This window comes from Ursus arctos, unplaced genomic scaffold (assembly GCF_023065955.2).
Source record: "Ursus arctos isolate Adak ecotype North America unplaced genomic scaffold, UrsArc2.0 scaffold_8, whole genome shotgun sequence".
NCBI classification, from domain to species: Eukaryota; Metazoa; Chordata; class Mammalia; order Carnivora; family Ursidae; genus Ursus; species Ursus arctos.
The window spans coordinates 13,474,305-13,488,113 of record NW_026623100.1 but is presented as its reverse complement, the minus strand read 5'-3'; the positions used below and the strand labels follow the sequence as shown (position 1 = coordinate 13,488,113).

Genomic DNA, 13,809 nt, shown 5'->3' with positions numbered 1-13,809 from the left:
CCACTATGAACCTGCTTCTTCCTCTCCCACTCCCCCTGCTTGTGTTCCCTGTCTCTCTGGCTGTCTCTCTCTCTGTCAAATAAATAAATAAAATCTTAAAAAAAAAAAAAAAAAAAAAAAAGAATATTTACCCCACATTGCCTATAATAGTGAAGAAGTGGAATCAACCTAAATATCCAACAATAGAGGAGTCATAGTTTTAATTAGAAGCACCAAAAGCTAGCTGTGATGAAATTAAGCAGAAAAGGGATTTATTAAAAGGTATTGGGTAAAGGCAGGTATAGAACCAGTCTTATAGAGGCTACACAGCCAGAAACATGTCCAAAATAGATCATAAAACTGGCCCAGTGAAGCTATCACTGCCACCACTGCTGGACACAAGTCACTCGTACTGCCAGTGCTGCTTCTAAAAACTCAGTATAGATGTGGCACTTTTGCCAGAAATATTCTCTGTGGTCCCTACTTTGAGCCACAAACTTCCCATTCAAAATTGGGAGCACATTATGTCTGATTGGGTAGACCCAAGTCATGTGGCTACTCCATGCTGCTGGGAAAACTGAGAAAGGAACTACCTGGCATTTAGCACGTCCCTAGTGAGAGGCAGAGCCTCATAAGGTTAGGGATAGTTTAAATGCAGAAAAGGAGTCCAGATGCTAGGCAGCCAGAAAGGATCGCATTTGCCCACTAGGTTACTATTAATTACAAGAGAAAGCTGAAAAGCATGTTAACAAAAGACTATAAGCTAAGTGAAAAAAGCAGCTGCCATTTTATTAAATGTTTTAATACTGGTTGTAAGCCAGTGAATGATTTTTTCTTCTTTCAGTTTGAATATTTTCAAAATTTTCTTCAATTAACATTTATTGCCTTTTTTTAAATATAAAATGTCCAACTGACTGGTTTACTCATGTTGTGTTTTTTCATTCTTAATTGTGAGAAAATAACAAAATTTAACATCTTAACCATTTTTAAGTGTTCAGTTCAATAGTGTTAAATATGTTCACATTGTTGTGCAGCCAATCTCCGGAAGTCTTCATCTTGCAAAACCAAAACTCTACACTTACTAAATAGCAGCTCCCCCATTCTCCCTGCCCCTACCCCTCAGAATCACCATTCTACTGTCTCTATAAATTAGACTATCTATACTTCCTATAAATGGAATCCTTCGTATTTGTCTTTTTGTAACTGGTTTATTTCACTTAGATAATGTTTCTCAAGGTCCATCCATTATCGTAACAACCTTGCTGAGGTTGATTAATATTCCATTGTATCATTGTGTATATTTTGCTTATCCATTCATCCGTCAGTGGACACTTGGATTGCTAACACCTTTTGGCTGTTGTTCATAATGCTGCTGTGAATAGGGGTATACTCTTCAAGATCCTGCTTTTAATTCTTTGGGATATATACCTAGGAATAGAATTGCTGGATTATATGGTACTTCCGAGTTTAGTTTTTTGAGAAACTAGCATACCACCTGCATCATTTTACATTCTCACCAACACTGCACAAGGGTTCAGTTTCTCCACATCCTTGCCAACACTTATTTTCAGGTTTGTTTTTAAATAGTACCCATTCTAATGTCTGTAAAGTGGTAGCATTTATTACTTTATATAAAATGTATGTATAAATAAAGGCATCAAACTAAAACACTGAAATTAGAAAATATACATATATATAAACATGATATATAAAGTTACCACTTTCAGAGTCTGAAAACTGTAAAGGCCAGTTATAAATCACAGGCCCTAGTTAAGGACTGAGTAGTCTGCCTCCTGGGAATCCACATGGCTTCTTGACCTTTGTTCTCTCATGTCTGCATGTATAGTCATAAAATATAATATTTTTCTGAAACTTGTTTTAACAACTTTTAAATTTCTTAAAAAGGTTTAAATTTCTTTGCCTTCTTTGTTTGTTTGTTTGTTTGTTTGTTTGTTTAGGCACCTTTTTTGGATGTTCTCAACACCATGATGGACACTACACTTCCTCTGACATTAGAAGAATTAGAGGAATGGGGGAATCCTTCATCTGATGAAAAACACAAGAACTACATAAAACGTTACTGTCCCTATCAAAATATTAAACCACAGGTAGTGAAAGACAGTTCTGATACACTATCCTAAAGTTATAGAAGAGATATTGAAAAGGATACTTACCCATGCCAAGGCAGGAATTTAGGGCTGTAGGTCGTTTCTGCTTATAATACCCAAACACCTTTCAGCACCATCTCTCAATTTCATAGTTCAGGAGAATAGATACGGTCATGGCCTCGCTAGCCAAGAAAAGGCTATTCCAGATACAGGTGGTCTAGTACTATCATACTATAGGTCTCTCAATATCAAATGAGAGAAAATATCTAGCACCTATATGAAAAAATTGGAGGTAGTTCTTTTTCATAATCTATAAGGTAGAAAGGGACCACAGGGAATAATGTAAACTATGCATCTATTTTCTTTCAGCATTATCCTTCCATTCACATCACGGCTTACGAAAACGATGAGCGTGTACCTCTAAAAGGAATTGTAAACTATGCTGAGAAACTCAATGAAGCCATTACAGAGCATGCTAAGAACACTGGTGAAGGTAAGAGACCACCTATATGCAGGGAACATAGCTAAATGGACTAGTACCTTCCACATACTACTCAGTAATACACTTTATGCTATAGACTAAGTCATCTGCCCATGATTTTGGACAAACAGTTGGTTTTTCTATGTTGACTACTCACTTGAGGCATATATAATAACTATACCTGCCTTGCCTCTTTTTGAAAGGTAATATTAAAATAAGGTAAGCAAGGCACAAAGAAAAATAAACATCAAATATAACTTATAGATGTACTGTCATAAAACACTCTTTCATTTAATATTAATTGAGCCATTATTCTTGGAAACTTCTAAAAAAAGAGATTCTAAAGCTTTTGCTGTGGAGCTTCAGTGCCCAAACTAGCTGCTTTGATTTTCTCTAGATCTTTCCATTTCATTGGATAAGAATTCGTACCTTTCTTCCTTAGTAAGACCTTTTGGGCTCAGGGAGGGGACGGACCCACATACAAGTTCTCAGTCACCTTGTTTTCACCTTCATGCTTCATACCCATTGCAATAGTAGCTGTTTCCAGGTCACAAGACTCTGATTTCACAGAGCCTGTCTGGCTTCCTCTTGAATCACAACCTTCTCCATGTGGCCCTACAAGTAATTTCTATCCAGTGTCCTCAGCCATTGGTCCTCCTCCTGCTTTCTCTGTTTCAGAAATCTTGTCTTCTGCTTGCCCCGTCTCTTTCTTGGTGATGATAGTTTATGCCTTTTTCCTTCACTGTTATTTTAATAGCATATGTGGGAGGAGAGGGGAGAAATGAGTCTCAAAAAAACCCTTCTAATTGTTTCAATATGTTAACTCTTTCAGGCTATCAGTCCCCCAATGTTGTTTTAGATATTCAGCCTGGAGGCAATCATGTGATTGAGGATTCTCACAAAAAGGTACGTTATCAAGCCCTTCTCAGTTGACAGATGTCCAAGTAGAGATGTGCGGTAGTCAACATTCCAGTGGTTGAAGCAGGTTTATGACAGCTGCTTCGTAACTGTCTGGTCTGTGGCTGAGGCCCAAGGGAGAAAGAGGAACGCTGACTCAGTCAAGAGAAAGGATTCCCTCTTAAAACTTGTACGTGAGCCCTGTTAAAGTAATGTAATCTTAATTGTCGGGAGCACCTTCTGCCTCTGTCTCAAATAATAAAAGTACTCTTGACACAAATCGCCGACTTAAGGTTTGGGTAAAGATGGACAAAGAGATTAGTGCTGGAGTTTTACCACAAAGGCCCTCTAATTTTTAAATATGTTTCTTTTAGATCACAGCCCAAATTAAATTCTTGTACGAGGAACTTGGACTTGACAGTACCAGTGTTTTTGAGAATCTTAAGAAGTACCTAAAATTCTGAAATGCTACATTCCATGGGAATTGGAAACACACTGAAATATTTCATAGTCTTATTTCCAGTTGGGTAAGCAAAAGTGAGATTTTTTTTTTTAAGTTAGTAATTTTTTAAAATCTGCTTCTCCATCCCAGTTTTGTCTAGTGTACATCTCACTTGCTGATACTGTTCTCTCATTGGTGCACATGCCCCTTAACCTACGAAAGTAGTTTTCAAACCATGCTCCTCAGAAGGACATGGACTTGGGGGTGAAGGAAGGATTGGTGACAGCACAACTCTCCCCCACCTCCTTCAGAACAGCTTTGTTTTTGTCTGTTCTAACATTTTCTTTGAAAAGTTTACAAATCAAGGTCCTGCCTCTTTGCTAGTGAACGTTTTTAGACACTTTAGTAAGTTATCCTGCAATTTCTATGCCTGTATTTTATGAAAAAAGGTAACATTCTTCACATTAGAATTCACTAGATCTTTCTAATCTGGAGTCCTGAGGTGTTCCCATCATCTCTCTTATATTGATTCAATAAAGTTACAAGTTCTAGAAGCGATAATTTTATTATTTTGTAAAAACATTTGGGAACCTTTTCTAAAGCAGTTATATTTACCCAGCAGCATGCTGTACGTGAAGTTACTGCAAATGCTTATAATAGACAGGATGCCAGTGTCTTCATGTCTTTCATAAAGGTGCCTAACACAAGCTGTGCAGTATGTTTAATACACTGGAATAGCATGCCCGATTGGAAACAAAACATCTGTCTCTGAAAGCTGTTTGGTGATGAAGGAGATTTTTCCTGTTGTATTCAAGGATGAGGCCTTCTCCTTTGTCCAGTAAAATGGCATCCGTATCAACTTCACTGCCTTTGTAGGCAGAATTGGTACTTAACCTTATCCTCATTCTTCTGGGAATATTGGAAATCATTTCCTCTAGATTTACCACTGTTGATTCTCCAAAATTCAGAACCACAAGAAAGACTCTGTCGATGCCATCCAGCTCTCTTGTGTACACGACAGAGTGGCTGTCATTCTGCAAATAGCAAAACCAGCCCCTGCTGAGGAGCAGCTCGTTGGCATGAAGCAGACTTAATTCTTGATATAACTTCAGTGCTGATCTGGAGTCAGTCTTTTGGACCTATTTAAAAAAAAAAAATTGATTCTAAGAGTTGGGGTTTTTTTTTTAAATATATTTTTAGTATCAACTAGGACCTTATTTCCTAAAAAAATTTGCCTCAGTTTTGCCCCTTAAAATGACTACCAAATTGTAAGTATTGATAGGTAAGTAAGAATAGTTTAACTATTGAGAGAGAGCGCAAATGCAGGGAGTCATTGTTTGCTCAGTGCTTTGCTACATCTTGGCCAGAGATGATGAGGGACCAAATTTGACTCCACTTTAGGAATTCCAAAGCGAATGTCCATGTCTGAGTTATCTGGTATTTAACGTGCCTAAATACAGTCCCTTTATGCTACACTGTAACTGGTAGAAGAGCAGCCACTGTGGACTCTGAGGGCCTCTCTGTTCTTTTTTGTAGCAATGTGGGTTGCGTTACTTTCAGACATGTATTCCTTGCATAGCTAATGGTGAACAGAAAGTTGCAAAAAAGGATGCAAAGTGCTGCCTAAAGGGAAAGTTAAAAACCGTACTTCTTTAATGCGTGTCCATAAGGAAGATCAGGCTTTATTTCACAGCTATATAGAACATATACAGTTTAATGTCGTGTTTTCCTTTAACATTTCAGGCATCCTCGCCTGTTACTATGTTAAAATGTCATTTTAATAATGACAGGATAAAATTCTATTGGATGGATATACCATACTTAACCGTCTCTCTCATTTCAGCATTCAACTTTCTAATATTTTCAGTGCCTCCCCCATATTTGGGTTATTTATTTAGAATAGAAAGACAATTACTATGTCAAAGAGTATGGACACTTGATACATAACGCCAAATTAGTCTTCATAAGAGCTGTTGCCAAATCAGTGGTAGTGTTCATTTCCTTGGACTCTGTTGACTGCAGTGGTGGTGGCTGTTGTTGCTGTTATCATTGTTGTTTGGGGGCAGGTGCCTAATGTGTGGTCTTCGGTGGACATTACTGAATGTTTGAAAAAACTGTTTATTCTCTGTTATCAGGTACAAAGGTATTTATGGTACATGTATATGGTATATGTATATGACTTGTCAAATTACTATTAACATTTTCTATAGCCTTAGATAATGCATGGAAAAGCCTAGTTCAGTGCCGCTCACAAAGAAGTGCCCAGTAAGTGTTAACTATTATTTGTGTCTGCTCCCTAAAAGTATGCTGACATGTCTCTCTCTAATTGTGGATTTGTCAGTTTCTCTTGGCATTTCTCATAGTACTTGTTTTATAAATTTTGGAGCTACTGTTAGATGCACAGATTCATGACTTGTAGTGGAATGTTCTTTTATCAATTTTTGAAAATTGCATTTGTCTCATAACGCTTTTCATATTGAATTCTATTTTGTCTGCTATTAAATATTTCCACACCTGCTTTTTGTAACATTATTTTTCTAATAGGAAATGCATGCACACAGTATAAAATTTGTTTATAAGAAGAATATATAGAATAAGGTTTGTCTTAACACCGTTAGCTAGCTTTTCACTTCCTCTCTCAGAAATAGACCTTATTAGTTTATGTAGGATACATTTTATGCCTATGCAAACATATGTAGGTATACTTTTTCATTATACAAATAGTGGCATGATACACCATTATGGACACTATTTCTTATTTAGTACATGTTAGAGATGGTTTCATAATAGCAGTGCTTTTTTTAAAAGCTTCATACTAGTCCATCGTATAAATTATATAAATTAACCATAACTGATTCAACTGGCTTTCTATTGATAAAATATTTAAATCATTCCCAGAGTCATCTTCTATTAAAAACATTGCTGTGGTAGAGATCCTTGAATATTTATCATTTTCCACATATACAGGTATTCCCGGAATGAAATTACTAGGACAAAAGGTTATATGCATTTTTTTGTTTGATAGCTATAGCCAGGCAGCAATTTTTAAATATTATTTTAATCTGAGAGTTTTTATCTTCTAACGGGTGAATTTAACTTCTATTTGTGATTACCGTATGTTCAGACCTAATCCTATAGCCCTTTTTTATCTTTTGTTTATAATTGTACTATTGTTTTCATCCTTTTTAGCGTCAAATTGATTTGATGTTAATATTTTTCCTTCTAATGTTCTTTGAAAATTATACCCTTAAATTTGTAATGCCCGTTTTAAATTATACTTCTCTTGACATTTGGAGCAATGCTGTGCAACAGAACTTCCTGCAGTGCTGGAAGTGTTCTGTATCTGAGCTAACGTGGTAGCCACTAGAAACGGTGCTAGTGTATCACAGGAAGTGAATTTTTCATTCTGTTTAGGAGTCTTAGTGGTGAATGGCCACTAGGCAGCTCAAATCTAGAGCAAGTTCCTGTTTCCATGCCCCGAAAAGAGTGCTGTAGCCTGCTCGCTCACATGTTCTCTCAACTTCCCATTTAGAAGTCAGTCACTAAGATTTTTGTTCCAGAACACCTTCTTTACCTTCTTTTACATTGTGTATCCAAAAATATCCTTAAGTTCTTTTCCTTACTGTATTTTATACGTCATATCTTTTTTTTTTAAAGTAATCTCTACACCCAATGTGGGGCTTGAACTTAAAACCTTGAAATCAAGAGTCGCATGCTCTACTGACTGAGCCAGCCAGCACACCCCACACATCATGTCTGTCTTTTAGATTCATTTTGTTTTAGTTGCTGATTCTTCTTTCAGAAAGTGGCTCTATATGGAAAAATTGGGGTCCTTGCTGGTCTAGGTCTATATTCTTGAATGCTAATTGGAATGGATATAGGACTCTAGGATTAGAATCAAGTTTCCATCACAGCTTTAAAGATTAAGGTACTAATGTGTTCTAGGATCCACTTGAAAAGCCAGTGCAACTCTCAAATCCTTTGCTTGGGCAATCTGTTTTGGAGTTTAGTTTCTGCCTGTATTCTTGCCATTCTAGAAAAGATAAATATCCCTGAGTTTTCTCTATTTCTTGGATTATATGTTTCCCTCTGTTCTCTTTACACTATTATTTGCCTTTTTACAGTGTGTTCTGAGGGGAGAGTCTGGATCAGTTTTCCAGCACACTAATTAGAATTTCTATTTCAGTGTTTTACAGTGTTCTACATTTCTAAGATCTCTAATCACTTTTTTTTTTTTTTTAAGATTTTTAAAATTTATTTGTTAGAACACAAGCAGGGGGAGCGGCAGGCAGAGGGAGAAGCAGGCTCTCCACTGAGGGACTTGATCCTAGGACCCGAGCCAAAGGCAGACGCTTAACCAGCTGAGCCACCCACGCACCCCAATCACTTTTTTAAAAGAATTGTGAGACTCCATAAAACAATATATCAATAATGAAGTCTTATGTTTGCTATATCTCCTCTACTTTCTACAGTGTTAAGAGTGATGTCTCTCTTCTTAATTTTTCTCATATGTGGTGTGATTCTTGGTAATCCATTTACTTAGGCAACTGAAGACAGAGTATCACAATGCAAATCTCTAGTAATTATGGGAAGCTTAATTTTACTTTTAGAAATTAAATTCTTAACCTATCTCTAGGGCTTTTATGGATATATTTTATTAAATAGCATTCCCTGACTTTTTGTAACTTTTGTTACAATTCGGCATCCCTCCAAACATTACTCATGATTATTTGAAAGGCTTGGTTAGTGTTACAGGAAAAAAACCTTTCGTGTTTGCATTTTTCCATCTTCTGGCATACATTTTTATGTAAGATTTCTTACATTTTGGACTCAGATTGGCCTATGGGAACATTTTGGACATAACAAAAATCAAGAGATTAAATCTAAACACAGATGTTTAAATAATATATTTTTGTCTTCAAGGACCTATGAATATATGAAGCAAAAGTAATACTATCCCAAAAGCCCGTGAGGCGTTGTAGGAGCAGGAGCTCAAAACGGAATAACCTGGGGAGACTGCGCCTACGGTGGGGAGCACTGAGTAACGTACAGAATTGAACCACTACATTATACACCTGAAACTACTGTAACATTATATGTCAACTATACTTCGGTAATTTATTCCAAAAATAGTAGACTGCGGTAAGGGGAAATTTTTACGTCTCATGGAATGCCAGTAATTTCTCTTCTGAGGTAATTTAGATCGTTTTCCAGTGACATTTTCACTGGTACATGATTCCACCTGGAGCCATTTCATATTGTTCTGGTCTAAGGAAATGTACTTTAGTATAAACTTTGCCAAATTGAGCAAATTTTCTAAACAGGAATGCACAGATTCCAGCAATTCCAGCTGAATTTGGCAAACTTGATCACCTGAGTACAGAAAATAATATAGGCAAAAGCCAACGGGTGTGCTTTTCCAGAACAGCTACTTTTAGGAATTATTCATGTCTTGGTTTCTCCAGGTAAATAGCCTTGATGGTCTCCTTCCTTCCTTCTCTTTTGAGGGCAGGAAAGGAAGACAGATGGCTGGGCTTATTGAAAGACTTCCATAAAATTTCCTTAAGAGCTCAAAGCTCTTAGGGGCACCTTGGGTGGCTCAGTTGGTTAAGCATCTGCCTTCGGCTCAAGTCATGATCCCTGGGCTTGATCCCTGCATCGGGTTCCCTGCTCCCCCACCCCGCTTATGTTCTCTCTCTGAAATAAATAAAATCTTAAAAGAGCTCAAAGCTCTTAAAGTCATTCCACTGAACAGTTGTATGTTCTGTACAATAATTCACATGGTGCACTTCTGTACCAGTTTGTTTTTTCACAAAAACATGACTTAAGAACCTACAAGACAAGTTCATGTTAGTGACTTAGAGCATCTGTTGAAGTTGTAGGTACCCTCGGCGTGACTGTATGTTGTCAGCACAGAGACTCATTACATGTTTCTGGAATCAATATAACAGTTCCATTGATACTTACATCAACATTTACAGTATGGTAATCTGAATTGATGGGTAACCAGGTGTGACTGGCTTCAGAAAAACCAGCATTTGAGCTGTTGTCCCACTGCATTGGTGACTTTGAGAGGAGGGTATTCTGTGTCAAAAGAAAACCGTGATCTAGTTAGTAAAAGAAATATCATTTGGCCATGATTTATTTCATAATTATTTAATTCCCTGTATTTCTTAGTTAATACTTATATTCATTAGCATTCATAATGAAAAGGCTTCAGTATTCAGTACCTAAACCAGCTTCACATTTTTAATTGGAAAAATAGTGACATATAGTAACTGGACTTTGGTACATGCTTGGAATCTTTTGCTGCTTGTCCCTAAAAATGAGTAAGGTAGGATTTAAAGATGGACCATTACCAGTTCATTCCATGGTACAGTGATAGTTCAAGTATGCAGCATGTACAAGTAAGCCTAAATTCTATCCTCTTATCCGACCTGGTTATTGCACTTGAATGCACACGCACAAATTTAGGAAATGCACGCCAAATATTAGGGGAATTGGATCTTCTACATTGAAAGCTAACCATACAAATTATTATAGGTTCACCCAACACAATTTTGATATCCATAGCTCAAACAAAAAATAAAAACCACTCACGTCTGAGGCTATGCATTTACATTTATCAAGATGAAAGGAAGAATCTTTGTGCTGTGTTCAGATGAAATCTAGCACTACAGACAAGCACTATAATTAATGTTCCAAACTCAAAACACAGGTTCTCAAATTCTAGTGTGCCTAAGAATCAGGTGGAAAACATCTTTAAAATGTGGATTCCTGGGCTCTACCATTCAGTTGTGTGGCTTAGGAAACAGCATTTTTAAGCTCCCAGGCAAGAGCGCTAATAGTTAGAAAGGAAAGCAGAGTAATAATTTTCAGCAGAACAGGAATGGTAGATTCTCTAGTTTCACATAGTTAGATTGTTAACTTACAACATCATAGCTTTCATTGAGGTTTGTGGCTAAAATATTTCTCATTCCTATTTCTTCCCCATAGTAAGTTATGGGGGTTCCAGGGAGTGTGAAAACAAGCATGTTCATGATGTTGACATATTCTTCCCCAAAACGAGAAGTCAGCCGGGCACTGTCTGGTCCACCGATCTGAAAGGCAAATACTTTAAGAACATAGTTCAATATACAGTCTTCTGGAAGATTTACCCTATTCCACAAAAAGTTCATCAGGCAGAAAAACAAAGTTTGCTGTGGGTACCCTGGTATCAGCAAGCCTGGATTTGAGTCCCAGCCCTGCTACTTACTGTGTAATGGACCAATTTACTGTCTTGGCCATTATGATTAACAAAATGGTGGTAACAGGTTACTTCACAGTGATATTGCAAATGTGATAAAATTTATGAGGGTACATTTTAATATTTTCACACATTTGGATAAGAGAATAGGGACAAGAAAAAAAGGAACAGGTGCAAGGGACAGGCAGGAGAGATTTCTGAGGGGGGGTGTGTGTCTTTTGAACTATTCAAAACAAATTTTGAAGATAAATCAACTTTTATAGAGAAATGTACATAGTCCAAGAGGAAATTTTCTAAAGTAGTTTTTAAATTTGGTATTTCTATGTTAAATGCTTTAATTACATATTATATTACATGTTATCTAGTCCTTACAACATCATAGCTTTTGTTAAGATATACCACAACTTGATCTCATGTGCATATACTGAACATGGCATTTTACTATATAAAGTACTTACGGGACACCTGGCTGGCTCACTCAGAAGAGCATGCAACTCTTGATCTTGGGGTCATGAATTTGAGCTGCACGTTGGATGTAAAGATTACTTAAAAAAAAAAAAATACACCTACATTACTTATTGCCCTCCTCCACTGTCAGGTATTATCTCCATTTTGGAAATGATGAAACAAGCTCTCTGAGAAATGCATCACTTATTCAAGGCAAGGTATGATGCAAAACCAGCATTTGAGAATAAGAATTTGGGTGGAGGTTGAGAATAAGAACATGGTTGGGGTTTTCATTTTGTACTAAAACTATCTTTACAACTATCTTTTTATAGACCACTATAAATTATTTTTCTGTTTTTATGACCGGAAAAATCAAATTTCGTCTCTATTTTATTGAGAGCCTCTGATATGGTTTCTAAGCTTTCTTAGAGCACTTTCTTTTTCAGAATTGAAATATTTCCACAGGTAGTTCACAGCAGTGGACAGAAAGAAATCCCAGTCACCTAGGATATTGGAGACCCTCGCTATATGAAAAACAAGTGCTAAAACTCCATTGTAAAATTTTGTAATATAGGGGGCACTTGTGGAATGGTGGGAGAAGGACCTCTAAAATCTCTACCATAAAAAGAAGGAGAATGCTGGCAAAAACTAAAAATCCACTGTTTCAGAACTCTGGAAACTAGCTAAAGGCTTTCAACAATACAAGAAGTATTTATGCAAGAAAAATAGCAAGCTTTGTGTCATTTTAACCGGACTTAAACTCATGCCCCTCAGATCCACGATAGCCTTGAAAACCTCAAACTTAGAACTACCGTAGCTAAAAACCAGGGGCCACTGGAGGGGCAGAATAAGTTTAGAGTTCACTATTCGACCTTTCTGGCACTCACTTTCAGTTGGGATTTTTTTTTTCCTTTATCAGAGAAATGCCTTATTGCTAAGGTATTTGCCAGAAACAACAATTGGTTCGCATCACACCTGCCTGAGGTGGTGTTACCAACTGGGGCTCAACAGAGACTAACCAAAAACTTTAAAAGCTGGGGGAAGAGGTGACCATACTGGCCTTTGAAGGTCTGACAGAATCAGAGAAAGACAATTATCATAGATTCCTTGTATCAGTGAGATCATGAGAAACAAGGGCAGAGGATGAGAGGGGAAGAGAGGAAAAAATGAAACAAGAACCCGGAGAGGGAGACAAACCATAAAACATTCTTAATCTCAGGAAACAAACTGAGGGTTGCTGGAGTGGAGGGGGTGCGAGGGATAGGGTGGCTGGGTGATGGACTTTGGGGAGGGTAAGTGCTGTGGTGAGTATTGTGTAAGAGATGAATCACAGACCTGTACCCCTGAAACAATACATCATATGTTAATTTTTTAAAAGACCATTAAAAAAAAAAAAGTCTGACAGATTTCTTGGAATCTAGAACATGTGCAGATGCCCTAGAAGACTTGAGAAGGCTCTGATCTCTCACCTCTGGCTAACCTTGAAACTCCGTGCAAGCAGAAAATGAAGACTAAGGTAGAACTACAGACTGCCTGTCAGAGGGTTGAAGCATGCCCCAACACACACACACACACACACACAGCCCCTTCAGCAAAGGCTGGGAGAATGAATGGTTCAACAGCGGTTCAGAAATCTCTTCAAAAAAAAAAAAAAAAAACAAAAAACTCTTCCAGTCATTAACTGACAATAAGCTCACCACGTGGCCAAAGAACACATTTTACAAAATTCAAGAAAGTCACTAAAGAAAGAGCAACAACAAACACCGGGGAGGAGGAAAGAATGGGATTTCCTACATTACTAAAAATACCCAGTTTTCAGCAACAGAGGAATGGAAGACCTGCAAAGAAACAGGAAAAAGCAGGAAAATATAGCCCATAAATAGAGAAAGCAGTAGAAAGTGTGGCTGAGGAAACACAACATTGGACTAGCGGACAAAGACATTTATACTTAATGTTCAAAGAACTAAAACTACAGAATTTAAAGTGAGGACAGTGTCTCATCGAATAGATACTATTAATAAAAAGAATACGAAGAAGAACCAGAAAGAAATTGCAGAGTTGAAAAGTATGATCACTGAAAGGAAAAGTTCACTAGCCAGGCTTGACAGATTTGAACCGTCAGAGAAATCCGCAAATTTGAAGACGGAGCAATCGAGATTATCTAGTCTGAGAACCAGAAGGAAAAGAAGAAAAATAACAAAAACCTGGT

The 13,809-nt window shown here is 37.2% G+C and overlaps 2 protein-coding genes across 5 annotated transcripts in view; one reads left to right on the top strand and one right to left on the bottom strand.

Annotated features, from left to right (window-relative positions):
* PREPL (prolyl endopeptidase like) overlaps positions 1–6,425 on the top strand; it is a 51,763-nt gene extending 45,338 nt beyond the window's left edge. For all 4 annotated transcript variants that reach the window (XM_026486754.4, XM_026486735.4, XM_048222584.2 and 1 more), the window contains exons 12-15: positions 1,938–2,087; positions 2,457–2,580; positions 3,401–3,474; positions 3,840–6,425. In XM_026486754.4, coding sequence (XP_026342539.1) covers positions 1,938–2,087; positions 2,457–2,580; positions 3,401–3,474; positions 3,840–3,929 — 438 coding nt within the window. In that variant the 3' untranslated portion in view covers positions 3,930–6,425. The remainder of the gene's footprint in view (positions 1–1,937; positions 2,088–2,456; positions 2,581–3,400; positions 3,475–3,839) is intronic.
* Positions 4,457–13,809, bottom strand: part of SLC3A1 (solute carrier family 3 member 1) — a 35,645-nt gene continuing 26,292 nt past the window's right edge. Inside the window, exons 8-10 of the mRNA XM_026486771.4 lie at positions 10,840–11,007; positions 9,875–9,991; positions 4,457–5,046 (exon numbers count right to left, since the gene is read on the bottom strand). Of these exons, the coding sequence (XP_026342556.2) occupies positions 4,606–5,046; positions 9,875–9,991; positions 10,840–11,007 (726 nt within the window). The 3' untranslated portion in view covers positions 4,457–4,605. The remainder of the gene's footprint in view (positions 5,047–9,874; positions 9,992–10,839; positions 11,008–13,809) is intronic.